At 36.8% G+C, this 27,431-nt stretch overlaps 2 protein-coding genes across 5 annotated transcripts in view; one reads left to right on the forward strand and one right to left on the reverse strand.

Annotated features, from left to right (window-relative positions):
* LOC140323405 (matrix metalloproteinase-21-like) overlaps positions 1 to 11,742 on the forward strand; it is a 32,267-nt gene extending 20,525 nt beyond the window's left edge. For all 3 annotated transcript variants that reach the window (XM_072400426.1, XM_072400428.1, XM_072400427.1), the window contains exons 5-8: positions 3,877 to 4,018; positions 5,516 to 5,773; positions 6,288 to 6,460; positions 8,299 to 11,742. In XM_072400426.1, coding sequence (XP_072256527.1) covers positions 3,877 to 4,018; positions 5,516 to 5,773; positions 6,288 to 6,460; positions 8,299 to 8,604 — 879 coding nt within the window. In that variant the 3' untranslated portion in view covers positions 8,605 to 11,742. The remainder of the gene's footprint in view (positions 1 to 3,876; positions 4,019 to 5,515; positions 5,774 to 6,287; positions 6,461 to 8,298) is intronic.
* Positions 11,743 to 13,652: 1,910 nt separating this feature from the next.
* UBLCP1 (ubiquitin like domain containing CTD phosphatase 1) lies at positions 13,653 to 27,302 on the reverse strand. 2 transcript variants are annotated; one of them, XM_072400430.1, is made up of 11 exons: positions 27,028 to 27,302; positions 24,739 to 24,830; positions 24,424 to 24,509; positions 23,812 to 23,927; positions 23,416 to 23,514; positions 21,063 to 21,100; positions 20,588 to 20,686; positions 19,561 to 19,677; positions 15,406 to 15,533; positions 15,190 to 15,253; positions 13,653 to 14,622 (listed from the first exon to the last, which is right to left on the reverse strand). In XM_072400430.1, the coding sequence occupies exons 1-10, from the start codon at positions 27,206 to 27,208 to the stop codon at positions 15,223 to 15,225; spliced, it is 987 nt and encodes a 328-aa protein (XP_072256531.1). In that variant the 5' UTR covers positions 27,209 to 27,302; the 3' UTR covers positions 13,653 to 14,622; positions 15,190 to 15,222. The 2 variants fall into 2 exon arrangements, with proteins under 2 accessions (XP_072256531.1, XP_072256530.1); XM_072400429.1 differs by lacking the exon at positions 15,190 to 15,253 and having other exon boundaries at positions 27,028 to 27,300.
* Between the last annotated feature and the right edge of the window lie 129 nt (positions 27,303 to 27,431).

The raw sequence follows: 27,431 nt of genomic DNA on the forward strand, positions 1-27,431 counted from the left end.
TAACGAAAATGCACCTACTAGAGCATCAAATTTGAAAAGACACTTGCACCGTTTTCATCCTAAAGTGTTAGAAGTTGTGAATGAGAAAGATATCAAAAAAAATATTCCATTTACTTCTGGGATAAAAAAAAAATGGTCAGAAATCTACTGGAGACCAAACACAACTAAGAAGATTCTTTATATCTGACAATATTACCATAACAATGACACCAGAAAAATACAAAAAACACATTATTGAAATGGTAGTAAAGAATAGTGTACCACTATCCTTCATTTCACAGCCAGCCTTTTTAGGCATAAATGGAGAAATGGCTGAAAAACTTGGTGTTTCTCTGGAAAGAGAAAGTATAAGAAAACAAATATTTGAAGAGGTCAAATGTAAAAAGGAAGAACTACGAAAAGGTCACATTCAAAGGGACATTTTGTCTTCATAAAAATGGATGCATGCACATGTCACAGAGTCATTTATTTTGCTATTAATGTTGGATTTGTTGATGAAAATAATAAAACAATAACGCAAACCGTGGGAGTAAAAGACACATCACACCAGTGACTATCTTCAGAAGTTATGGGAGGATGAACAGATTCTATGTATTGTGACAGATAATGCTTCTAATATTTAAAACACAACTGAGAAAATGCAGAAAGTAGATGAAGAAAGTGACAGGCAGATATTAAAGGAAGACAGTCTTGCAAGTATTGGAGAAAGTGAATTCGAAGAGAATAGTGACATTTTGAATAACATTGTTAAAGAAGCATCTAAGCGTACTACTATTCAACATATGCATTGTGCTATTCATACTCTACAACTTGCAATAAGAGATGGACTGAAAGATCGTCATGCAGCTACTCCAATTGGCAAATTGAGGCAGGTAACTGTTGCAGCCAGCCAGGGCCCTTAAAACTGATGCGATTTTTAAAAGACGTGCAGGAAAAGGAGCCATTTTGGATCAAACAACACGCTGGGGAAGCACTTATTTGATAGTAAAGCATTTGCTTGAACTAAAAGACTTTCTTGAAGAACTGGACAATGAAAATGTTTTATTAACTAAAAGCCAGTGGACAAGTAAAAGCATTGGAAAATCTACTTTCTAGCCCCTTTACTGTCACGAAAAGTTTGCAATCTGAAGATTTAACACCTGGTAAATTGTTCTTGAAATGGAAGAGCTTGATATATTGCCTGAACAAAAGTGGAGGGTTAATAGCTGATGGCATTGTATCTTCAATGAAGAAAAAAAGAGAATCTCCTACTGAATAATCAAATCTTGTTATCTGCTATTAATGTTGATCCAATGAGCCAAATTTTGTTGAGCGATGACCAGACTGATACTGCAAAAAAGGCCCTCTATGATGAAGCAGTTGGCATGAAGGGATTACTACCTGAAACACCACCACTGGATGAAGCAATAAGTACTGGTATCTCAGGATCATCCTCTTCAAATGACAAAATGGAACTTTCGAAAGTAAAGCAACGTTGCATATGCGTGAAAGATAAACGACCAGAAAATGTCCAAAAAAAGAGATTACAGCAGGAGTTTTTTAAAGAATTAAAAGAAGTAGAAAAGTATGCTCGCTGAACGAAACTGACTGTAGAAGAAGCCATCCTTGTTTATCCCGAAATTATTGGCGATGTGGCTAGAACCGTAACAGCAATGCCAACCAAATCAGTGTTGAAAGAATATTTTCAGCTCTAAAAATAATCCAGTCAGATTTAGGAGCTTCTATGAAAGAGGATCTGGCAGAAGCAATTCTGTTTATTAGAACAACACTACATTGAGTTAGTTTTGGATTGCATTTAACAGCTATTCTACTCTACAACTATATTCCAAGTTTAATATATAAACTGTTTTAGGTTTTCCAGCTTTTGTTTTTGTTCATGTAGTTAAGCTTTGTTTTTGTTTTAAAACTACCAAAGAATGTGGTTCATATTTTTAAACTGATAAAGTTCCTGTTCCTAATTTTTATGCATGCTATGCTACTACTTTATAGCCACTTGATGAAAACAATAAATAAAACCCTATTGTTTTCATTTTTTTGTCTTTTGTGTAAACTGGCCAATACAGTAGCCTAGCCAGTAGTTCTGTGGTTAAATAGCGTGTATGTTGCCTTCCTTCAATCAACATAGAAAATACATAGCATATTACAGGGTTTCTCACTTTATTTTCACACTTTTCCATTCATGCATACCTTTGCAACCAAAACTTCACAAAAAAATTTAGACCCCCCTAAATATTCATAAATCAATAAATTTATTATAAAATATATATTACAATATTTTTACCATTAAAGTTTTTCTCAAGAAACAATAAATAAAAATGTGTAATAATTAATTAAATGGTTTATTAATAAATAATGCTTTCTCCGCTAAACATTTTTGTATAATAATTTGAGCAATCCTGCTCACTTATTGTTAAAAATACACTAATGATGCTTTCTAATAAAGCAACCGAATTAATTAGCCTATTTCTTCTTACTATGGTGGTAAAAATAAGAGTTGGTGTCCCTTACTTTCAAACAAGCTCTTTACCTGTCTAGTTTTATGAAAAGGGGCATTATCCATAATTAGGATGGCATGCTGAACACTCTTTTCATTAAAAAAATTAAAAATATAATCAATAAAATTGAGGAATGCTTCTTGATTAAATGTTTGTGCAGTGAAGGGTCCCATTTTTTTTCTTCACACAACAAATTGAAGAATTTCTGGAACGCACTCCAGCCACAACATGCACTGCCCTATGCCCAATAAGAGATCTTCCCCTTTGAGATGTTCTCATTGAGATGTTTAAAACTATTTTTTCAAGAAAGTAGATGTTTATTCCATCTTCCCTAGCAATAAGATCAAGGATTTTGTTAGCATAGCTAAGCCTTTTTTGAAGAGAATGGGAATCATTGTGCCTTGCAGGAATTAAAGAAGTTCTTTTTAATGACTGGTTATGGCTGTACAATTACAACCCAAAGCAAATCCGTTCAGATAACTGTCTACCACTCTTTGATGTTCTGCATTACCTAATTTTCTGGCCATAAGAGTAAGTGCAATACTAAATATAAAGCTAATAACTTTAAAGATAAAAAGATGAATAATATTATCTTAAAACTTAGTATAAATCCCTGAAATAAAGATTTATTTTAAAATTATATAAGGTAAAAAACATAATAATTGAAAAACCATCAATTTATTTTCATATATTTTTATTAATGTTTCTTTATTTATGGTAAAAATATTGAGTTATATTTAATTTTATAATAAATTTATTGATTTATGAATAATTAGGGGGTCTAAACTTTTTTTGTGAAGTTTGAATGCAAAAGTGTTAAGATAAAATGAGAAACTATGTAAACACAGAGGAGTCGGAGTCAGAGTCGGGGGTATCAGATACTGAGGAGTCGGGGAGTCGGAGTCAAAGGATTTATCTACCGACTCCACAGCCCTGGTTATGTGCAATATAACAAGATTTACTTCAGTTTAGACTTAGTGACTGGGGCAAAAAAGGCAAGGCAGGGCATAAAGACCTTCCTTTTAACAATCTTATTAAGAATGTACACTGGGGTCAACATGCACAGCCCATAGTACATTATTGGCATACCTTGGTGCCCAAGTCAATTAACTCATGTGAGTATGAATGGGAGTTACATCATTCCAGTATGGTCGATGAAAATGGCCAAAGGTCCCAAATCTGAAAAAAACAGACAAGTTATTGGTGGTGAGTTGAACTAAACTTTTAAATACCAATTAAATACCATTCTACAATATGGTGTTTATGTTTGTGAACTAAAGTAATAACCACAGGTTAATGTAGACATTTTTTTCTGGAGGATATATTGTACAACCCTTAAAACAAAATCTATAGCATTTATATCTAATATTTTTCGTTGCAGGTTGCTGTTCATGAAATTGGTCATGCTCTTGGCCTGCCCCATATAAACCGCATTGGGTCTGTGATGCAGCCAAATTATACACCCCAGGGAAAACACTTCGAGTTGGACTGGGAGGACAGAAAGGCTGTACAGAAAAAATATGGTAATACATTTTATTTGATTGACATCTAATCACCAACCAGACCTCTACAGCAGCACATAAGGGGGACATAAAGACATGAAACATAGACACTTTGAATTTTCTCTCTTTATTGAGGTGGAATGACCTTCAGTTCCACAGCCCACCTATATCAGTAAAGTATTGTAACAAGCATTCATTACAATACATCCCTATATGCAATTTACAGGATATATAAAACAGCGGATCAGAGTAATATAGATAATTCTAGAATTACAGAAAAAAACAAAACTGATCAAAGCTTGGTGAAGTGATCACAGATTACAGTGCCTTACATAAATAACACAGGGCTGTTTAAATATAAATTTAGCCAGTACTATCAGTATCCAGTATTTACATAGCGCCGATATATTGTGCAGTCCATTGTCATATCACTAACTGTCCCTCAAAGGGGCAAACAGTCTAATGTCCCTACCATAGTCATATGTCATTAACATTGTCTAGGGACAATTGTTGAGGTAAAGCTAACCTAACTGTATGGTATTTTTGGAATGTGGGTCGAAATCAGAGTACAAGGAGGAAACCCACAGAAAAACAGGGAGAACATACAAACCTTTGCAGATAGCGTCCTGGCTGTCCTGACCGGGAACATACAGCAGCCATTTTAGGGTATGTCAGACCTCTTAAAGTGCTTACTTGACTGAGAGGCTACATGTAGCGTTTCATCCACAGCAGCCCAATAGTGAACGAATAGGGGTGGCATTGAGCAGTTTAGTACTGTTTACTGCTGCCTACTGTCACACATACAAATGCTCGTTCTTTAGGTTAGTGTGAAAGTGTGAAAACAGTGTGAAAGGCTGAGCACTGGGAACCATGCAAGAACACTTGTTTCTACTAGAGGTGTGAACCAGACTTTCAGACCTGTGGTTACAAACTGCTGCTGTTATATTCCTTCAGCTACTTCTCTACAGTACTGTGCAGGTTTTACCCTGCAGTTGTTGTACCCTCCACAGTTCAACCAAACTCATCCTCATTGTCACGTGGTTGAATGCCGTTAAGGGCGGTTGAAGGTGAGATTTTAGTTTGCTGTTGTTCAATAATTTCAAAAAGCTGACTTTTTCAGTCCTCCAGCAGCAACTGCAACTGCTTTCCAAGCGATGTGAGCTGTAGTTAAAGGAGGTTGCATTTAAGTCAATGGAAGCAGCTGTCCACTCAAAGAACCTGTTCTGATTCTAATAACCAAAGCATTAACACAGAAAAGGGTGTATTATTCCCAGTAAATGAACTGGTGCAGTCCTAATGCTTTCTTACCAACATATATTACAATACTCCAGTCCCTAAATTTTGGATGAATTTTCCTATATACAATTTCACTCTATTATACTGTGGTACTTTTTTTTCAATGCCTCTATTTGTGTTGCTTTACTTGATCTTTGTTTTAATAGACCTATCTAACGCTGTATACATAATTACGCAAAAGGTGAGGAAGATCACATTTAATCTATATGTATGTGTCACTAGGCTCATGTGATGGCAGTTTCAGCACCGTGTTTGACTGGGTGAGGAAGGAACGGAATTCACGTGGGGACACCATCTACAGGTTCAACACCTACTTCTTCAAGACTGGCTGGTACTGGATGTATGAAAATAAGAGTAACAGAACAAGATTCGGGGACCCTCTCCCAATCAAATCAGGCTGGAAAGGACTCCCAGACAAAAACATAGATGCCTATGTACATGTCTGGACATGGAATATAGATGCCCAGTATTTCTTTAAAGGTAAAAATTAAAACATAAGCCTGCCTTCCAGAAAATTTGATTTAGGAAATAGGTGACGTTAGACAGATCAAACGTGTCAGAAGTTCTAACCTTTTCCACTCTACTATTGTTTCGTAAGTGTCCCCATTGGTCATTACAACAAGAGCAAAACTTACACCAAGACGTTAAACTCCAAATATTTTGTTGTGGTTTTTAAAAAAAAAGTTTCCAAATACAAGAAAAAAACATACTATATTGCACTTTACCAGTCCTTAGATGTAGTTGTAATATTCTGCATTTATTATTTTCCTGTCACTCATTAGAACTGATAAAGTGGCTCGGACTAGCCATATTTAACATGAAAACCTTCACTGACATTCTTTGTTTGAAGCTTCCTGGAAAATAGTTCTTGCTCATGCAGTAGATGACCTAAGTAGAAAAAATAAAGGTATAAATATAAAACAGGAACCCACAACACTCTAATCTAATCTCTGTGTTCATATTCATAATTAATTGTAGATTTTTTGCTTTGAAGGTACTCAGGTCTGGCGCTATGACCCTGACAAAGACATCGCTTATACAGAAGACTGGAAGAAAAATAAGTACCCTCAGCTCATATCGGAGGCTTTCCCTGGGGCTCCGAGTCCCCTAGACGCAGCTTTCTTTGACAAAAAGGAGCGGCTCATATATTTCTTCAGACAAAGCAATGTACGGATGAGTACCCATATATGTAGCATTTTTTGTAGGACCTCAAGTGTCATTTGTACTATTCTATTATTTTGAGAAAGAAGTGTTCATCTACAAATTCAAAGAGACCTACATTGAGATAGCAGTGAGGCAGCTAAACTAATTTGTCTTTTTGGTAACAAAAAAAAAAACCCCAAATAGAATTTTGGCAAAAACATTTTTTGTTATTTCAAATATAATTGCAAAGCTCCATGGCATTGTCACCAAACCTGCAGTTATGATGAATAGGTAACTATGATAATGTCTCAACTAAAAAAAAAAAAAGTGTATGGTTTTCTGTAAATTAAAGTTATCTCAATGAGTCCCCTAGGTTGTAGTATATACATTTACAATGAATACAGCATACTAGAATTAGTTAATAATTACATGCAATGTTTTTATGCCTAATTAGGATTTACAGCAAGTATGGTGTATTTATTGTAAATAAGCACCATCTAGTGTACTCAATGAGTATGACAGCCACTAATAAACCAATGTATTTCCAACATAACTTTCATTAATATATACAGAAAAAAAACACCTCCCGTTTGTTTTTTCACCAAAATATTATAATCATAATACACTATTGGGCATATTTTTACAGATCCTAAGAACCAACCTCAAGAAAGGTTGGTGACAATTAAATGTTAAGAGCCTTAGCGAATAAATTGAAAATTACCTTGAAAGAAAATGTATTTTCACAAAAAGTTATTTTTTTCAATTTTGCTCAACACATGGGCTCTATTTATAAAACAGGGAATATGAAATTCCCTCAAACATTTCATGGTGGGAATCAATTAGTGCCATTGACCTAGAAGATTCCAACCAGGGAATGTTTGGTGGGATGTCAGATTTCCTGTTTGACAAATAGAGCCCAAGTTGTCTAGCAAAAGCAGACTATCTATGCTTTTTAAAATGTAGGTGTGACAATAAATACCTGTTTATCATACTCCTGCATTTAGATTAGAGATACCATTCTCATGTAGGATATGCCTGGTTGCACTACAGTGGGATGAAATATTGTTGCCAAGGTGTCGCTGTGGATTTTCAGGCCTGTAGCTTGTCAGTCTGTGGCCACACCTAGTGCAGCCTACTGTTTTTTATTCAACACTGCCTCTGTTGCTGAAACCTTATCAATGTGAGCTGCAGTGTCTAGGATGGGAGTGTGTAAGATACAAATGAAGGAGAAATAGCTGTTGAATGTTGAGTATCTCCCGCTCACCCAATGTCACTACAGAACACAGTAGTGTCATAGCAGTTGGCAGAGGAATAACCACAATACCCAGCAGCAGACACACTTTCTGACTCACCTGGAAGTGTTGAATAGCAAGGCTGCCAGAGCTCTTCAAAAAGAACAGTTTTTAAACACCATTGACTAGAAAAGTAAGTATAAACCTATTGTACTAGCTTAGTTTCTGCTGTTTTTCTATTTTGGTATCTGTCCCCTCTTGGGTAGGAACTTTATGCAAACCATATTGCTTTAAAAAATTGCACCAACTTGAAACTGTGGCAATCCAATTCTGAAACTTGCCGAGTCTGGTTGGCTTAGTTTCAAGTGAGTGCAGTTTGCATATATTTTGCATAGAAGTGAAAATTTTTGCATTTTGACTGTTTATTAGGATGACCTATTTGACGAGGAATGCTCTTTAAAATAAAGTGAAATCTTTGTTTTACCAAAACAAGTTTAAGTTGATCAGAATTTAAAATATGCCAACCATTGAGTACTGCTACAAGAACAAAAAAAATAATAAAAGTAATAAGTAGTAATGTGTTATTAATAATGATTATTAAAAATGATTAATAGTGCATTACCATTCCAGGTAACTGCATTCAGTGTGGATAAGAATAAGGTGGTTGAAGGCTTTCCAAAACGCATCATAGATGTTTTTCCAGCAGTGGACCCTGCAGACCACCCAATAGGGTACATTGATGCCGTCTATTCTTCCTATACACATCAGGCAACCTACTTTATCAAGGAAAGTTATTACTGGAAAATGGTGAAAGATCAAGAAAGACAAGCCAATTCGTCCCTGCCGCTAAACGGACTATGGCCCAAGAAAAAGATTAATTCCAAATGGTATGATATTTGTGATGTCCATCCATCTGTTCTCTTCAACATGACATAGTCTGGAAATCTGTCACGTTTGGTCTGTATGCTGAGCAGTGAAGGACAAAAACATTGCAACACAATGTTTATGATTGCATTCCAAACAACTCCAACGCTTCACCTCGTACCATTATAGCTGTTCCCAGGACTGCTGCTACGGGAAGGGGACAGGGAGGCCCAGCAGCTATGGGTTCTTCTAAATAACTTGTGATCATTTGTGTAATATAAAAATAACTAACACGCCAAGCTCTCCAGGAAATATTTAACTTGCTATTACTGTATCCTGAGTGTACAGAATCCAGGACTAAAACAACATGCCTCAATCTTTTTTAAAAGTGTACCTGTCCTGACACACTTAAAAAATGAAATGTGTATAGGTAAAGCCACAACCTCCTGTAATATGAAAGAGATGTAATGCTTTGCATTCGTCATAATGGGACTCTGTTACCTTTGGGCATATTCTCAAAAATCCATTTTTGATAACATGTTAATAGCATATGTGGAAATTAACACGTTACTGCAACATGTGTTAGTGCTCTGCATTGTCATTAATTCCTAATGTCACCATGATCACTTCCCAATGCACTACATTGCAAAGCTTAGCAAAACATTTTTGGAAATGCAGCTAGCAATATTTCTTTGTGTTGTGGAGTGTCCTAACGCAACCCTCATGTTAATGGGCCCTTACTTTTGTAATGCAGTCAGGGTGCATTTATTCTACTAGTATGCAGATTTTTTTCCCCAGTACGTATACTTCATGCTGGCACGCCAAAACGTAAAAACAATGCAAGCAAGAAATATCATAAGGACTGGCATTAATACCTGTTTATAATGTTGCTGTTAATAAATAGCAGGTACACTACAAAAGACAGATCAGTCAAATATGAAAAGAGCTGCATCTGCCTTGTACGCACATATTGGGAAAAAATAATGCATAATTACTTTTTTGGGTCTATAACTGGAAAGCAAACGTCTGTTTTTACAAAACAAATGGGCCATTCCAATGCAATTATATTAACCCTTTTCTGCCAATAACTAACTACACTGTTACCCACTGCTACTGTCACATCATAAACATACACTATCACCCAGGTATCAGGGGGTTAATGCTCAAAATACTATAAATATTATTTAACAAAATCATGCCATTCATTTCAGGGTGTAGCAAACAGGTTTTTAAAGCCCTACCTGTGTTCTGTGTTGGCTCTGCAACTATGCCACACTGCCACCAAAATAGCCTGTCCCCTGCCATCAGTAGTCTGCAGATAAGGACTGCTGCTCTCTGAACTTGTCTGACACACCCCTGCGGAGCAGAACTATGGCTCTGTAAAGGTCATACTTCCTTCTGATTGGAGCACACTAACTCTGTGTTAAATGGCTGTTGAAAGAACACCGCTCTCATACAGGACTATGGGTTATGGTTTACAGGATTCTCTACTGAGGTGTGGTACTTAATAAGTGATAATGCACATTACAGTAGCATTCATCATGAAAGACACCCCAACACACTAAGTATTGTGACACATTATGCCCATGTATTGCAGTGCACCTTAACACAACACAATGTGTTTTAGTGTGCTGCTAATCTTAATGTTTCCTTTTACTGTACTACTTTTACCATTCTCTACACAATAACAGTTCCTATGCTGAATTAGGCCACAAATGTCCACATTGGGGAAACAGTAGGAAAACAAAGCTACTTTCTTTAACCTGACTACCCTTGGCACATTTTTTATTACAAGTAATACAGCCCTGAACATGGGAATAATTTACTTTTGCTGCTAAGACTAAACTAGACGTTAAAGGTAATCTGCCACATAGCAAATGTCCTGTATGAGAAGCTTCAGGTGAAGCAGACTCTTATAAAGCAAACCATATCTAGGACAATATGACTAAATGCCTTGTAACTAATATGTAGTCCAGGGTGGGGGGGTCACAAAATAACATCTTCTCCTGGGGCTAATTATACAGATATTTTGCTTTGTTACGGATTCTCTTTAAAGAAATTCCTAATGTAAAATATTTATTTATCCATTTTGCATATGTTAATATTTTATAAGCCCTTACTATTTTAGAAGTCTAAAATGTATATTTCACAGGATGCTCGTGACCACTATATTTGGACAATGTACATAGCCTATTTGGGCTTTCTCAAAGGAGGCTTATTGTGCTGCTGTTATATTAATTCTTAGATGATAATAGTGCAATCATTTTTCTTTTGTATATCATAGGAAAGCTAAATCGAGGTTTATCTGGCTTATAATTAAGATGTAGATCTTACAATCACGTGCACAATCTAATATGTAGAGTGCTCCATTTTTCTAGGGTTAAATGGTTCTCACTTTTCAGGTCATGTCACTCCCCAGTACTCCAAGGCAAAGCAGCCATCAGTTCTAATAAATGGTCAGGGGTGGTTTTGCTTTCCATGAGAAGCATTGGCACCACATTTAAAAACAGTTTGAACCTGGCCTTAGCTAAGTTGTCCTCAGTGAAACCATGGTAGCAAAATACTTATCACACAACCAAATTATACCTATAGCTGAATCGATACTTCTCTGGATGGCTAGGGGCAACCATGAATAGTCTGCCAAAGAAATAAATGGGCTGAGCAGCATGCATGCATGCATGCATGCATACATACATAGTGAGAGCTCATCCTGGTCAGTAACGTTTGTTACACAGGTAGTACTGCGCAGATAAGGCCCCACACCGTGGATGAAGGCATAGCTGTTCTTTAAAAAGACAACTCTACTTTTAAACCTATTTCAATTTCCTTCACTGGTGTTTGAGATTTACTTAAGTATCTTGGCCATTTTCATTTTTTTCACGATATGTCACTGTATTGTAATACATAGTAAAAATGTAATAAATTTCCAACAAAGCATTTCTCCACTGTTAGGTAATTGCATACTCACCAACAGAAACATGCCATGAAATACAGAAATGTAGTATATGAACACTTTTATGTATACTTTAAGTTAATTTTCAGGAACTGAAAAAGGAATACATGAAAACATATTAATAGAGTTTATCTGAATCTAATAAGATTATTCCATATGAATATTTATGTGATATAAATGATTAAGTTTTGTTTTATATTACCGATAATGTATCAATTGTACAATTTCCTTGACAAATAAAAGTCCAAATAACAAACTTTTATGCGTTGATCATATATATGTTTACTTTACATATATCCCTGTATATAAATAGATAATTATGCTGACATTCTATTTCAGACTTAAGGCAGGTTCAGACGTGCTTCGGGAACAAGCGATTCTGCTAAGCCCCCTGCGGCTGGCACATTGCCAGTCCCTTTGTCACTCGTACTGCAACACTGGTTTTTGAAGAACCAGCATCTGCGGATTTGACAGATGGCAACAGTGAGCTGTATTAGTAGTTCACCTCACTGCCACCCCTATTCCTTCTCTATAGAGCTGCCCCCAGGAGATGCTACCTGTAGGGTGCCCAACAAGACAGCGGTTTCCTGGCATGAGGAAGCACCTCATGGCCATGGCCTGCAACCTCATGGCCATTTTGAACATAGCCTTATTGTACACAAAGAGCATAAAAATAACATCTTTCAAATAATCCTGCCAACCGGCTGAAAGGAAATATGGAGTCCACTACTGTATTGCTAAGCAGTGTCAGATAATACTAAATAGCTGGGTGATTTGTTGAGATGCTGGGTTCTGTCCTTTAGGACAAAAGGAGATGGTAAAGTCAGGACTCTGCATGAAGTTGGTACCTCAAGGTAATAAAGCAATGGTGTTAGCACAATAGACATGCATGCAGCATTTTCAGGAGGGCTTTGCCTGACATTCAAAGACATGCAATACATCCAGTTATAACATTTTGTCTTACTTTCTAAAACATAGGGTGTTAGGAAATGTCTTAAAAGTGATTTTTTTTTCACAATTCTAACATATATATGTATATACAGACATAAGAAGAGTCAGAATGTAAATTAATAATTGCTCTCTGTCTCTCTAAAAAGGTGGTTTCCTTTCAGTTACTGTTGTGTATGACACCTAATGCCTATATAGGAAGAAAGGAAAGAACTCCATAATAAGGAGACACACAGCAAAAAAAGTCTAAAAATATTGAGCTTCTGTTAAAGAAGCCAAAAATAGTATTATACAAAGTAAATGGTAAACCTGTTGCCTTCAAAACTAAATGAATTAAATTAATGTATTAATTAAATGAAAAGGCCATTACACAACCAATTCGCTTTCATAAATTATTATACCTTGCAAGGTAATATTCAGCCAAACAGTAAATATCATGCATACATCAGACCATATCATATAGTTTCATAAAGAGGACGATGACCGTGTGTCTCTATATTGTAAATCATTGTATCAGTCTTACCAACTCTATTCTTTATAGTTATCATATTTAAAGTAAAGTATGTTAAAACATAATAAACAAATTGTGTATAGACACTTTGTAACCCACAAGGGTGTCATATAACCTACCACCTGACCTGGTTTGTCATGTGTAGAATTTGTAACAGAATATCACTAGATCCTCCTCTCAGTTTCAAGTTTTGTGCTGACCCCAATTGTATGAGACCCAAATTGACCCCAATCATAAAGAATTGAATATTAAAGAAAAGAGAAAAAGCTGGAGTTTTGTTATCGGCAGTTTCACATGTATTTTCAATATTAAATAAACAAATACAAATTAGCATTCATACAACTCAGCACAATGCAATTTGCATAATTAAACCACTCCCATTAGTAATGTCATGAGAGATGGTGCTTTCTTGTCTATACATAAAAGCCCATAAGTTAATGAAGCGTCTGTATTCCCGACATGTTTCGCCGATAGACTTCATTAAGGGATATACTGAGGGCTTTACAGAACCCGAGAGGGTTTTCAAATGAGAATAGAGGAATTCTCCAGGGAAGGCGAGATTCTGGTATTTTAAATATCCATGGTTTGCTGATCCTTCCCTTAATCTAACATGTGCACATCTGATTTTTCAGCATCTTGTCTTCTGTAGTATTGTTACCATATACCATATAGCAGAGACTAAAATTGGAATTGCACAAGAGATCTGTGTTGATTATTATAACAGTTTTTAATAGAAGATATCACTGATTCATACACCTCCCATTATGTTACCATACAAAATAAACCTATTCATTAGAAATTCATTGTTAACTTCAGGTTTATGCAGTTTTTTGAATATTATATATTCATCAGGTAGTAAATGGGATCACTAGTGTAACAAGCTATTGGGAGGTTAATAAAAAGTAAAAAAATTTCCTTCTGGCAGGGGGAGCAGGACAGCAAGACACCCATACTCAACTGTATGAATCCAAAGTGAACCTCTCTGACTGGAGGAAAAATGGTAACTGAAGAAGTGGGATTTTATTTCAAGACATGTTAAAGAAATTTCTGTTTTGGTGGCAGGATCTTCACCTCTCAGGTGGAAAACAACTAGTAAAAAAAACAGTATATGCAGTGAAAATGGCCACAATCTGTTTTAGAATCTCCATTATATAAATCTAAATGTTGCATACCCCCTTAAATTGACAAACAGGCTGGGCATTAAGGCCATATCTAGAACTTTATTGATATTTTTCAAGGATATATATTTAATTTAGTCCTTTTAGCCTCCGCTTTTAATTATGTCTTTGTCCAGCAGAACGGAATATTATGCTAAATCGTCCTGCATCTGACAAGAAGAAAAAAATCAAACAAACGAAGAAAAAAATTGACAAGAGGCAAAATAATTCAAAGAACTCAACATATAAAAAATTTAAATAAAAAATATAATTATCAAAATGTAGAGTTAATGCAACATGAAGAAATAACACAGTGCTTGGATATTTATGTTGTAGATGAAGTAAAGCAAGGCAGGTTTTAATATTTTGAAAAAAGTTTAGTGGCTACAGAGAGAAAAAAAATGGCCATCTCAATTCAAGCACCATGGCTTCTGCCTTTACAGGTAAAAACTAAAATGTGCTGTACAGCACACCCTTTAAGTGAAACTATTTACTGTTGACCTTGCTTCTTTGAGAGATACCTGTAAAAAAATGGGAAAGCTATTATTATGTCATACATGACCATTAAAATACTTTAGGCTGAACTCCTATGCAGATAAAAAATACACAAAACAATGCAGCTATGCAGAATACAAACTTAAGATTATTATCAATAATATTAATAACACCAGCATATAAACACTAGGACTGGATAGGGGGAATACAAATCCTTGGGCAGGTAAAACATTTACTTTAGTTGTATTTCATCTAGGGGTTTGTTGGCTAGAGCCCAACTTTAAAGTGACTCTGTCACTTCAAATCCTACACAGCAACCTTTTAAAATGAAAAGGCCCATTTCATTTATGCTGCTTTACCTTTAAATGCTGATATGTGATGGAGGACTTTATTAGTTCATTGTTTGTTCTTTGATTACCTCAGTATCTCAATGACTAAACTCTAAAGAAAATGCATAACATGTCATATGTCATTAAGATATAGGTGGTAAATATGTACTGATCATTGTAGCATATACTCGTTTCAGTTCACTTTTGGTAAACATCAATTATTGGTTTGCAGAACTGACTCAATTGTTTTACACACATACACACCATATAAGTATGCAGTAACAGCCTCTGCAATGCCTAAAACTTGCATACAGATGACAAATGCTGCCTGCAAAGGATACAAAGAAAATGTTCTCATGCAATATATCATGTTAAGTTTTAAACACTAGATATAAATACAAAAAAACTAACTAAAACTATTCAAAATATTTCATTAAAAACAGAAAGAACAAATTTAAATTCACAAAACTAAATACTAACCTTTCCCAATGTTTATGATTGAGATCTGATAAATCTTCTAGTTTACCAATTTCTTTAAGATACTGTGATAGCTTCAGAAGCTCTTTATCTTTATCCCGATTTAAATGCGCTTTCATGAAAGGTCTGATCTGAAACCAAAAAAGGAAAAAAATTAAAAAACACATCAATAACACCTGGGAAAGGTAAGCCGTTCCTTCTCTGCAATGACATTTTGGGTGACTTAACAACTGCTTAGCCAATTGAGCAAAAAGGAGTGTAAGAAAAATAACTTTTTACTTTTTTTCTTTTAATGTTTTAACTTCTTGAAGCATTTTTTAGTCAGAGATGAGGGCTTACTAATTATTAGTCTCCATTAAAATGGAACTAAACTCACTGGTAAGGACTGCTCATTTAAAGCTCACTGTAAAAATATATTCCACACGCAGTCCTTCAGGTGCCAGGATTTATGGTGTGTAGGGGTGATGTCAGTTCCCTCCTATGCCCAATAAGAGCTCCCACCCCACAGGCTCTCAATCTATTACCCACTGGCATTGTGTCATCCTTTTTGCTTCTGTGTGCGCGGGTTCTATCCTCAACCCGCAAACTAGGCTCTTATTACAGTAACAAAATCAGTAAAAAATAAATAAAATAAAATCATTTATTTAGATCCCAGTGTTTATAATCTGACATAAAAAAAAATCGTCAACAAAGTTTTTGTGGCATATTTTCCACATGAAGCTTTTAACACTGCTAGTATTTATGTTGTAATGTAATATTTATTGCCTTTATATTATAAAGATTGCCTGAAGTTTATAATTAGGTTAAGGTTTAATTATAAAGGTAACTGCAGTATACCTGTTCCACCTCTCCTTCGTCCAAACACTAATCTTACAGTGCAGTGTGAAGCCCTTTACTGTGAGCCAAACAAGCTCTCTTCCATGTCACTCACAAAGCAAAATTTGCCTATGTGTTTCAGCTTACCAGCCTAAGCTCATAATTATAACTAGTGTTTAGGCTGAAACATTTTAGTAAGGTTTGCTTTGTGATTTACATAGATTCCTAAAATCATTACCCGATGACTGTTTTATGTGATGACAAAAGCTAACAGTTAAGTCAAGGTTAAAGGAAACATGTCAGTATTTCACGATTAATAAAACACACCCGAAGGCTAGAACTGGATCAGCCAGAATCACAGGACATAGTGTATGTCCTCAGGGCCCAGCTACAATCTTCATGCTCCTGCAGATCATGCCACTAAAGATAAAGCAAATGAAGGCATCTTTTTTATCACCAATGCCGTTTGCTTACCTAGGACTCTGTACTACCTAGCCCATCAAGTTCAACCACTAAGGAAGTAAATATATCCCAGATATAAAACCCTATAAGACATGGTTGGTTCAGAGGAAGGCAAAAAAAGCTGGTACAATTTGCTTCAACAAAGGAAAAAAATTCCTTCCTGATTCCATGAGGCAATCGGATGCTCCATAGTTCTCCCCAGAGGTTTTTAGCCGGTTGCTCCGCCCGGCTGCCCCGCCTCCTCTATTCCTCTGCACGGATCTCAGTGAGGCTGCTCTGTGCCCAGCTGTCATCTGTTCAGACGATTGCTGCTGCTGATGAGAGGTGAGCACAGAGTTCAGCCTTCATGTGAATGAGACACAGGCAGCCCCGCCCCCATCTGATAGCACGAGCTGGGTTTTCCATTGAAAAAAAAAAAAAAAGAGAAAAAGCTGCCAGTGAAATGTATCCACTGCTAGAGCTGTATGTAAAGTCTGCATGTCCTTCTGCATCCTCACAGCTCTGTGTGTACAAACCTCCATATCTCCTAAACTGTATGTCACAATGACCTGTAATTTTCAGGGTGCACAGCGGACCCTCATAGATACTAGTTACCACAATTCCAGCCCCCCAGCCTTAAACAATTTTAAGATATGAAAGTCTGAAATGTAAAACGTTATGAAAATTGAACTTTGGGGTTGCTGTTTCAAAGGAAAGTGCAACTAGAAGTCCTAAATAAAAATTCAAATTGGGGACCCCGGAGCCACTAACATAGCAAGCAGCATTGGGGTGAGACCCCTAAATGTATACCTACCTGTCAAAAATCTATACCAAAACTACCCTGTCTGCTTCTCTTCTTTGAACCCCAATTTCTCTGAGGTGGGCACATTTTCCCTCTAAAATTTCATTACTGCAGCATCATTAGAACATAAAACAATCTGCCCATCAAAATGGGCATCCCTGCCCTGTTACACATTCCTGACTACTTCTAACATTTTGAACCTAAAACTTCATCACTATGGCATCATTAGAACATAAACAATACAACCAACGGTTTAGGAGATCTGAAGGTTTGAACACAGTGAGTTGTTAGGCTGCAGAATATGACAAGCAGCTTTTACACTCGATCACACATAGCGATCACACTGCGCTGCCGATGACATCATTACACATTGTGGTTAAACTTCACAGACAGTTTTTTTTTTTAGAATATGGGCAGTGATGAGAGAGGGACACTGGCTGTCTTATCTCCATCTGATCACATGCATGATGCTATTAAACCATCACCAAATTTTTAACATTATACAAAAGAGTGACTTTCTCTCTTATATAATAGAAAAATGTGTTTTTTTGTTTTTACACTTTTTTGCGGAGGACCAATCCCCTTTAGTCTTTACTTCTATTTCGGTAAAGACCAAAGGGGAAATCCGCAGTCTCCTGGGATATTTGTGTCACATATCCCAAGAGGTTCTGGGCTGCTCCTCCTGTGCATGCACCTTCGGGGGCTTTCTTCTAATGTAAAAAAAAAGTGTTCAATCTAATGCATGCGCAGTGCGCAGTGCAAGTGCACTGGACGGAAGGTGCAAGGTGAGCCACACTGTCTCACTGGGCTCGTTTTGTAAAAGGATCAAGTGAAAAAAAAATGTTTTCACAAAAGTTCACTTTAACTGAATATAGCTTCTGGGGCACATCAGAAGTTAGGCTGAATTCACACTGACAGTAAGCTTACATTTGTCCATTCCTTATGCCAGGAACCACTGCTGCAGAAAAAAACTGCTAGGTCTGAAAAAGCCCAGCACTTACCGCCTGTTGCCAATCCTAGGTGCCTAGCAGTTGCCAAAAGTCGCTCAAGAGAGTAATGTTTTTTGCTAATAAAATGAACAAAGCCTAACTTGTTACACCACATTTATTATACTATTACACTACTACAAAGGAATACACTCTTAAAACTTAGAACACTAGGAAGTTGGGTCACAATACACGGCATAGGACAGTTGTGGCAAAATACATAGAATGGAAAAATTGAATATACTAACAGGGCAAGCATTACAAAGTTGAAACAAAGTATAGGGAGAAGGTAGAACACTGAAACAATAAGAGGTTACTGAATACACATGGCATAAACAACTGGGAGCACTAAATTTGCTGTGTTTTGCCACACCCCCTTTATGACCACCCGGCTGAAAAAAATTCTGGGGAGAACACTGTGTTCCCTGGATCAACAGTCTCTGTTATCTTTACTTTAAAGCTTTAATACCAAGTTATATTCTGCGCTTCTAGAAAAGCATGCAGCTTTTTCTTAAAGTAATCTATATTAGTTGCATGACTAGGTATGAATGTTTCCTGTCTTTAAGGCCTTTTTCTTTTAGGTTTTCTTTTGCAGTTCCCTATACAAAATGGTTACTTCAGATTGAATAAGTTTCCAATACTGCCAAATGACTGCAGCAAGAAATGCCTATGTGAAACAGCCCTTTGGGTAACGAAGCACAAAAAGAACTAAAGCAGACATGTTTAAAACAGGCCTTTAGGATTTTTCAGACAGTAGGTTAAATAAGAGTCTTCCTTGTGTTTGACTGATTAAAAAGCATAAAAGGAACTGCCAAGCTTTCTCCCTGTCGTTAAAATGAGAGTGGCTGAAGAGTCTTTGACTGCAGATTTTTAGCAGGCATGCCATTGTGTTGCCATTTTCAAGCAGTGGTAAGTTGCTAGACATGGCATTTTATGGGTATTGGGATGCTCAACTGCTTCCTTAGACTTGAAAAAGAATTCTCTACAAATGCCAGGTAAGCTTTTTCAAGTATTTCAAAGAAATTTTGGAAGTGCATGTAAAAAAAAGTGCCAACAAATACCATTCCTTCTCCAATAAAAGGGTGAATGAATAGCCACGCCAATGACACTTACCTTTAAACCATTCTGAGGATTCATCAAGAAATTTCTCCCTATATCATCAAACATTATGGTATTTTTTTTACTGTAAAATTCAGGGTATTTGCCCCATATTACTCCAAGAGGCTTTACCTATTAAAAAAAAGTTTGTTTTATTAAAAGTCCTTGATTGTGCTTTATAGTATATACATTCATAAGTATTTAGGTATACCTTTCTTCTTTGCTGTTTGCTAAATCAGTTGACAGACAAAAAGGACCACAGGCTGCACACATTTGATAATTAGTCAGGCACTTTTGTACTAAACAGCCAATAACTACAACTAGTATGTACCAGAATAGCTGGTTACTGAATATAAATTAGAACTTTTTCATGTATAGCATTAAAGCAAAACTGCTAGCAACATGAATACTCTTTATGCATTTTCAAAATACCTCTGAATAAAATATTACTGACCATGCAGATATAGCTGAAAGGGAAACCCTGCTTTATCCGCGCAGGTCAAAGAATTTTGCTCACTTTAACTCAAGCACAACTGCTACTACTCACCATGTATAGGAAATGTAATTTACTGCTTCCATCCATATAAGTAGGGCAAAGCAACACACCTAATTTAACTCTGGCCAGTACAACAACTACAGGATAGCTTGGAATAATGTGATTTATCCTTTACCACCCACATGACTGTGTTTTTGCTTAGTAATTGCCAACTTCAACACCAGGCTCTGTCACATGGGGCGAAGAGAAATTCACATGTTTAAATGGCACTTATTCTCCCTCCACATTTAGGTGAACAAAATGAAAATATAAGCAGCGGTGGGAGCCAATATACTAACCCATCTCATTGATAGGTTTTTTTTACTGGCAAATAAAGTGCAGAGAGCAGAAAAGGGTGAACCAGGGTAAAAATGCCTTAACAAGTCTGAAATTTCTTTAAAGTCTACACATGCATTGAAATATTTGTTGGATAAAAGGCTCTATAGAGCAGGGTTAGATTGGTGCAAGGTAAAAATGGATAATTACACAGAAAAAGGGAGGACTTACATCAATAAGACCTCTTCTGGGTGTGTGGACAGTAATCATGGCTGCACTATCCAACATGAAAGTGATCTTATAATTGGCATTTGTGCTGACACCCAACTCCTAGAGAAAAACAAACACAACATAACCAGCAGATAAGTCTTTTGTATCTCAAAATCTAAAGAAATGTAAATGGAACAACAATAGGATGCCACATTTCATGAAAATACATACAAATGTACAGATCACTTCTAACAAATAGAAAAAATCTAAAAAAAAAAAAGAGGTGGGACCGAAAGAGCAAAACAAAGTGTACAATCATTAAAAGCAAATTTTGTAGCTATTCAAGAGTCAGTAACTTTTAGGAACTCTGCAGCTTGCTTGAGTTTCTTGGTTTAAATTCCTACTGTGACAATTATTAGAGGTTCCCAATGTACCTGGTTTGGTTTTAAATTTGGATTTAAAAGGTACCTACATATAACTGAACAGGCCCGCTTACCTTCATTTTGGCTTCAATCCATTTCATGCTAGTTGCCGCTGGAAAAAAAAAAAAAAAAAACAATTAGGAGTGTACATAGTTATTAAGGCCTGCCCTGTACTTAGCAGCTTCAAAGGGAATCTAACAGCATTTGCTTATAGGGTTCCTTGAACCCACAAATGTACAGTAAATGCAAAAAGGTCAGCTGTTTTGCTGAGCTCAGTACAACATATCTCTGAAGGAATGTGATCTAATCTATTGGAATACTTTGTACTACAAATTAGCAAACAGCTTAGCACATATTCACATTACAGGTCTGCTGCTCATAGGATCATCTGGTAAGGAGAGGGCCACAGTGTTTGCACAGATGGAATGTATAAAACCCTTAATGGTAATTTTGCATTTTTGTTCAGTTCTCTTTAGTATTGGATGGCACCCTCTATTCATTTCTTTATCTTTTTTAGGGGAAAGATTCATCTTTTCCACATCGTTTTGCTAATTTCCTGCTGAATGATATTCAGGATCATGTTTTATGTGAGTGTGGCAAGGGGTTTTACGCAAGTAGTCCCTTGGTGCACTCAAATGCTTCACTGCCACATGCCCCCTTGCACTACTTAAAAGGACATGAAATCCCAAAGCAGGATCTAGGGAAAGTGGGCAATTAGGATATCTATAACCTCAATTTCCCAGAATACAGGCACTAAATTAGGCTTATTTAAATTAAACTCATAATAAAAGGGAGGACAGCAGTGGAAGCCCCATATTACTGTAAGAACACTAGCACCCAGGCACCTTCTAAATTCCAGACCTGGTGTATAGTAATATTAGAAAGTCAGACCCCTTTATCTACTTATTTGTTCCACAGCAGTACTTTGGGAACCTTGCTAATATTTTGTCTTCACTGACCCCCTACCCCTTTCATCATTATGCTACATAAATATTTTAAATAACACCTTTTCATACATATCCGGCCGAGTGACATCATTACTAAGTCTTTGTGCTTTTCTGTGCAATTCAAGCAGACTATGACTGGTGAGCTTCCTAAAAACATCATGCCCATACCTCAATACCCTTCTCAAGAGCCCTCAGCCCTAATCAAACAATGAGCTGACTCTTTGGAAAAATCATGCATATATTAAAAATTGTTGAAGGGTGGATATCAGGAAATGAGACAAGCTCAATATAACTTGCTGATGTTTTAGCAAATCAGATAAAGCATTTTCAATGCAGAAGAGAAGCCTGTACAACTGTACCACTGAATTAAAGATGGATTTAAACAAAAACTTTAGGCAAAAACAAAAATTACATTCTCAATAGAGGCTTTCGATAACATTAACACAGCAGTTTTTGTTTTTCGGAGTCTCCCATAGAAGTTTTACTATGTTTATTCTACCAGTAGAATGTATTTTCTACTTCCTAAGGCTAAGCAAGGCTATGCTGATCTAACAAAGTGGCAGTTACAGCTGGCACAAACAATACAAAACTGCCAGAATTTTAAAACAGTTCGGATTATTCATTTATGGTGATTATGTTTTTTTTTTTTCATTTACTTTAAGAAAACCTTTAAATGTAACTGCTTAAAAAGTATACACTGAAATTGAGTGTTAACTTGCTGCCTACTTAACATGGAAATATACTCACCTAACTTTCAGCTATGCTACGTCTGCAATATCCCTAGAAGGTACCGTTAGGGTAGTTCAAGATATCATGCAGCCCTAATTAGCCATGGTTGGATGGATAAATGCCCGCACACACATGGAGCTTATTTATCTTGGCATGAAATTATACATTAAGCTGCACATGTGCAACTCAATGTGTATGGTAAAGAAGATTGCAAACAGGCAGGTAAAAATCATTGCCAGCAGAGGAAAATTAGTATGTCTTTACTGCAATAAAATGCCTGCCTTCATTTCATTTAAAACTTTATCTATAAAAACTTACTCTGTCCGCAGGTAACAATGCAGCTGCATAATTTCACTGGCAGGATCATTGAATAATGAACTATGGTATGTGGGAACATATGACACACAGGGCTCTATTTAAAATACAGGGAATCTGACATTCCTTTAAACATTACCTGTGTTAATAATTACTGACATTGAAACACATGACCTGGAAGATTCCCACAATGTAATGTTTGGGGGAATTTCTGATTCCTTGTTTTATAAATAGAGCCTAGTGTTCAAGTTTTAGGACCAGTCAAACAGACAACTAGCATTTTTAGAAAAAAAAAAAAAAAGAAAGTGAACCCCCTATATTTTCACAATAATTCAAAACAAATTTAAGCCAAAAGACAATTTTTTTCCATACGTTTTAGGAACGATAGAAGGAAAAAATGCACCTTAGGAGCATATATTAATACAGATTAACTTACACCATATTACAATATCATAATCTTCATAGGCAGATGTAAGAAATTCATGTAGATATGGTCTCATGAGCTCCAGGCCAGTTTCTGCGCAGGACCGATGATCTAAAATAGTCCAAGAAATGTGATTAAATAGACGTAAAAGAAATACGATAACAAATAAATATAGCTAGACCTAGGAGTAGTTTGCTAAGGCCTTAGTAGCAGATGTGGGGTGAAGTGTGTATCTATTCTCTGACTTTTAGAAGGCTATTATCTGAATTTCAAGCACCTCAAAGGAGGGAGAGAGAGGGAGAGAGAGAGAGAGAGAGAGAGAGAGAGAGAGAGAGAGAGAGAGAGAGAGAGAGATGCAATTCACATGTAATAGGAATAAACAGTAAAATTAGGACGCAGTATACTAACCAAACAATGTGTAGTCAACATCTAAAACCAGCAGCTTCTTCCCCTCTCTGGGAGCATTAAGGATTTCCACCTTGTAATCTTTGACACGTCGTGAAATCTTAGCCAGATTTTCTTCTCTGCAAATCATTACAGTTAGTAATAGTTTTAAGTGGTGACTTTAAAGTCCTGCCAACTCTCAATACTGTGGGCAAAGCAAGTTTTACCTTTATTTGATACATACCAAATACCGTAATATGTAATATCTATACCCCCACTGTTCACTGCAAACTATGCACAGTACAAATGAGCTCTTTGCAGTGGAATGAAAAGGTGATTACATTTTTAGACAGAACCAATATGAAAGTATAGCATCTTTATATCTGGAATTTGGGAATTTGCTTGAACATTTTTGGGTTTTTTGTTTATCATCACTGAGTTTTTTACCTTCTCAGTGTAAGTTGATTTTGTTTGCATGGCCCTCTCATTATACTCTGCAACAAACACAATTATTTTGTATAGAAACCCTACAATTTTTATAAAAAATAAACTGATGCTATAAACAGTGCTAAATCCCACAATAATATTATACCACCTACAATTTGGATTAAGAGCTGTTACAACAACAAGACTCACCGATTTTCCACCTCCACTACCTCATCTTCAATGTCAAAGTCATTTACAACATCGTCATTTTCTGGAGGTGGTGCCATCACTTCTTCCTGCAGAAATATACCACAAGATTAAATTTTAACTATACAAGAAAAGGCACTGAATAGTGTGCTGGAATACAGAGAATATTTGGTACACCTCATCACTTATTCTTGGTGAATCAAAAGTATTCCAGCAAACAAATGACCAAACATTATATATCTGTGTGTTTTATTCCTAACTTAATTCTAATTAAATTTTATTTATAGCATTACACATAGAACATGTAACTTGTATTACCAAACTCTCCTCACGTGTTCCCATCATCATAATCTTGGTATTTGGTTTAAGCTTTAGGACACCGAGCTTTACATCATTTTCTGCAGGTTTGCCTGAAGAAGAAATTAAATAAAACAACATTACTGATCATTTGATTATCTAGCTGAGAAAACAAATTGACCTATGTATGTCTTATAATTAGACCAATATAATAATAATATAACCAATATGAAGGCTTCGGTAGATAGGCCAAAGCAGTTTGTATTTATACATACAGTCTGCATGTGAGATGCTTCGTAAGTATTAGAACTTGAAAATTTTCTCTGGATAAGATTAATTCCGTCTATCAATGATCATAAGGATAACTGAGGAAAAATCTCCAATGACAACTTTCTAAAAGGTTTTCGCTCGTTTCCAGTTGCGTTTCTGATCCAGAAAGTGAAGTAAAATCTTCCTAAAAAATGTTATGGCTATATATACACAGGAATGTGATTTTTTATTTCCATCTGTCATTTCACTGGTTGACAAGCTACCAAACAATCACACAGGCTCCGATACAAAGCATTCTGCCTGCTGTACAAATGTAACTCAAACTAGTCCAGAAGCAGATTCATTTGTCCAACATTGGACCATATAAAAACATACATATTCTGAAACTTAATAGATGTTTTTACAATCAGTCGGGTGACAATTCTAACAGAATCAACGCTCCAGATTATAATGCCTCGGCAGCCCAATACCAACCTGCCCCCACCTACTTTACACTGCTCTGCATTACCAGTAAAACATACAAAAATAAGGCCATGGAGAAGCCGTATCAATGAGTAAATGGCCAGATATTGCTATAGAGAAAGTTGCTGAGCTGACAAAGTCATCAAGGGAACACCGCAGGTATGTGCCTTACATGCATTTGCTAATGATCCCATCACAATTAATTTCTTGCTAGCAATATAATTCCTAGTGTGACAACATCATTAGAGAGGATCTGTCACATGAGATTCATAGTGGTTGCTGTTCTCTTTCTGAAAATCCCACTTGCCTGACTAGGTATAACTTAATTATTTTTTAAACACAGACTGCAAACAAGCTCCAAAAATGTCTTTTTCCCAGGTCAGAGGCTCTAGACCATATTTATGTTAAAGCATAAGAATGGCAGCCAGATACCTAGCATTGTCAGTCTCCCTTATGGCAGATTCTCTTTATATGCCAGAGGAGTGGTAAAGTGTTACCATAAAAAGCAGACTGTAAGGTGGAGGGTGGTTCAAAATAAGTATCTGCTGCAGCAAAGCTTTGGCTACATCATTGATACATACATAGATTTTGCAGCTTCCAGTGTTGAACCCAGAATCATTTTTAACCTCACTGGCGGTACGATTAATTAGGATTTTTAAATGTAAAAGCAGTTTATTTAAAAATCTTAATAATTTTACATTTTCCGCCTACCTGCTTAACAGTCCCATCCTCCAGCCTAAGACGAGCAGGTGCCCAGCCAGCATCTGCTTCCTCTGGCCTCGCGTCCCAAATGTTTACACACCGGGGACGCACATACCGGCCGGGCATCGCCAGGTTACACAGGTGCCGGCATCGCCAGGGGAAGAAGGCCGATGGAACCAGGTAGGGGTTTTAACCCCCATGGAAATTGTACCCTGAGTGTGGCTCTGGGTTATCGCTTTTGGTATGGAAAATTCACACCGAGAATACCGCCAGGGAGGTTAAGCCGGGTGGGAAGAAATTGTAGGTGGGTGGCAGTCCCCGTATTGTGACCCAACTCTTCAGTAATCACCCAAAAACAGCCGGGGGTTACAGAAAAGTGCTGGGTGATGCACCCAGCTAAAAGGAGCTGGGGAGAACACTGGCATCTATGAGGAGTCCCTGTCATTCCCTTTAAAATATTTAAATGCCTATTTGCAGTATTTTTACATTCCATTAACTCCTTGTTTCTTTCATGCATTGAACAGACATGTGACCATTTCAGTCCATTCATTAGCACAACCCATTCCCTTTGATGCACCTATCATAGGTCTCGTTTGGAGTTTCTGAATTCGTTCTGTACTGGCCCAGCTCCCAAGAGAGGGATTTACTGGTAAAGCACATGTCTATAATATATTAATATATTAATATTAATATATTTTATAGATTATCAGTTTTATATAAATTGTCATGGGAAAGGTTCTCTTTAACAGAATTTTTTTATTATTGCCCCAAATACCAGGGGGGGGGGGGGGGGTTCAATGAGCAAGCTATGCCATGTTGCTATGGGTTATAGATAACACGTGACACAGGGCTAGGAGAGCCAGCTTCCCAGCTCACCCTTATATTTGAGTCCCAGCAGCTTCTGCCTCTCTGGCAGCACCCCAGTCAGGCTCTTCAGGGAATGCTTCAGGTCCAGCACTGTGTCCTCCACCGAAAGGGCAGACAGAGGGAACTCCCGGCCTCCCCATTTGATTATCAGTGACAGAGTCATTGCCTTGTTATCTGCCCCGGCAGCCATTGTTGGCCGCTTTCCCTTCCCGCAGAGTTACACCATCAGAGCTAGGGCACTTCCGTAGACAGCCGGCAAGACACAACAACACACAGACACAGACCGGATGTGACGAGAAAGCGACTTCGAATCTGCGTCAGTGACTGAGCTGCTTGGTCCCCCTGGCAACACTTCCTGTTTCTGTCACTCTGCCAACCACAAGATGGCTGCCTTCTATTAAACATACTAAGCT

Source organism: Pyxicephalus adspersus, chromosome 2 (genome assembly GCF_032062135.1).
Source record: "Pyxicephalus adspersus chromosome 2, UCB_Pads_2.0, whole genome shotgun sequence".
NCBI classification, from domain to species: Eukaryota; Metazoa; Chordata; class Amphibia; order Anura; family Pyxicephalidae; genus Pyxicephalus; species Pyxicephalus adspersus.

What these genes read in the sequence shown, in the direction of transcription:
- UBLCP1 (XM_072400430.1), bottom strand. Translation starts at nt 27,208, where the DNA reads ATGGCTGCCGGGGCAGATAACAAGGCAATGACTCTGTCACTGATAATC. An exon ending in GTAGTGGAGGTGGAAAATCG is followed by an intron (nt 23,928 to 24,423) that starts GTGAGTCTTGTT and finishes AATGATTTGCAG; the next exon opens with AGAAGAAAATCTGGCTAAGA. An exon ending in AATCATAAACATTGGGAAAG is followed by an intron (nt 15,254 to 15,405) that starts GTTAGTATTTAG and finishes TATCCTTTGCAG; the next exon opens with GCAGCATTTGTCATCTGTAT.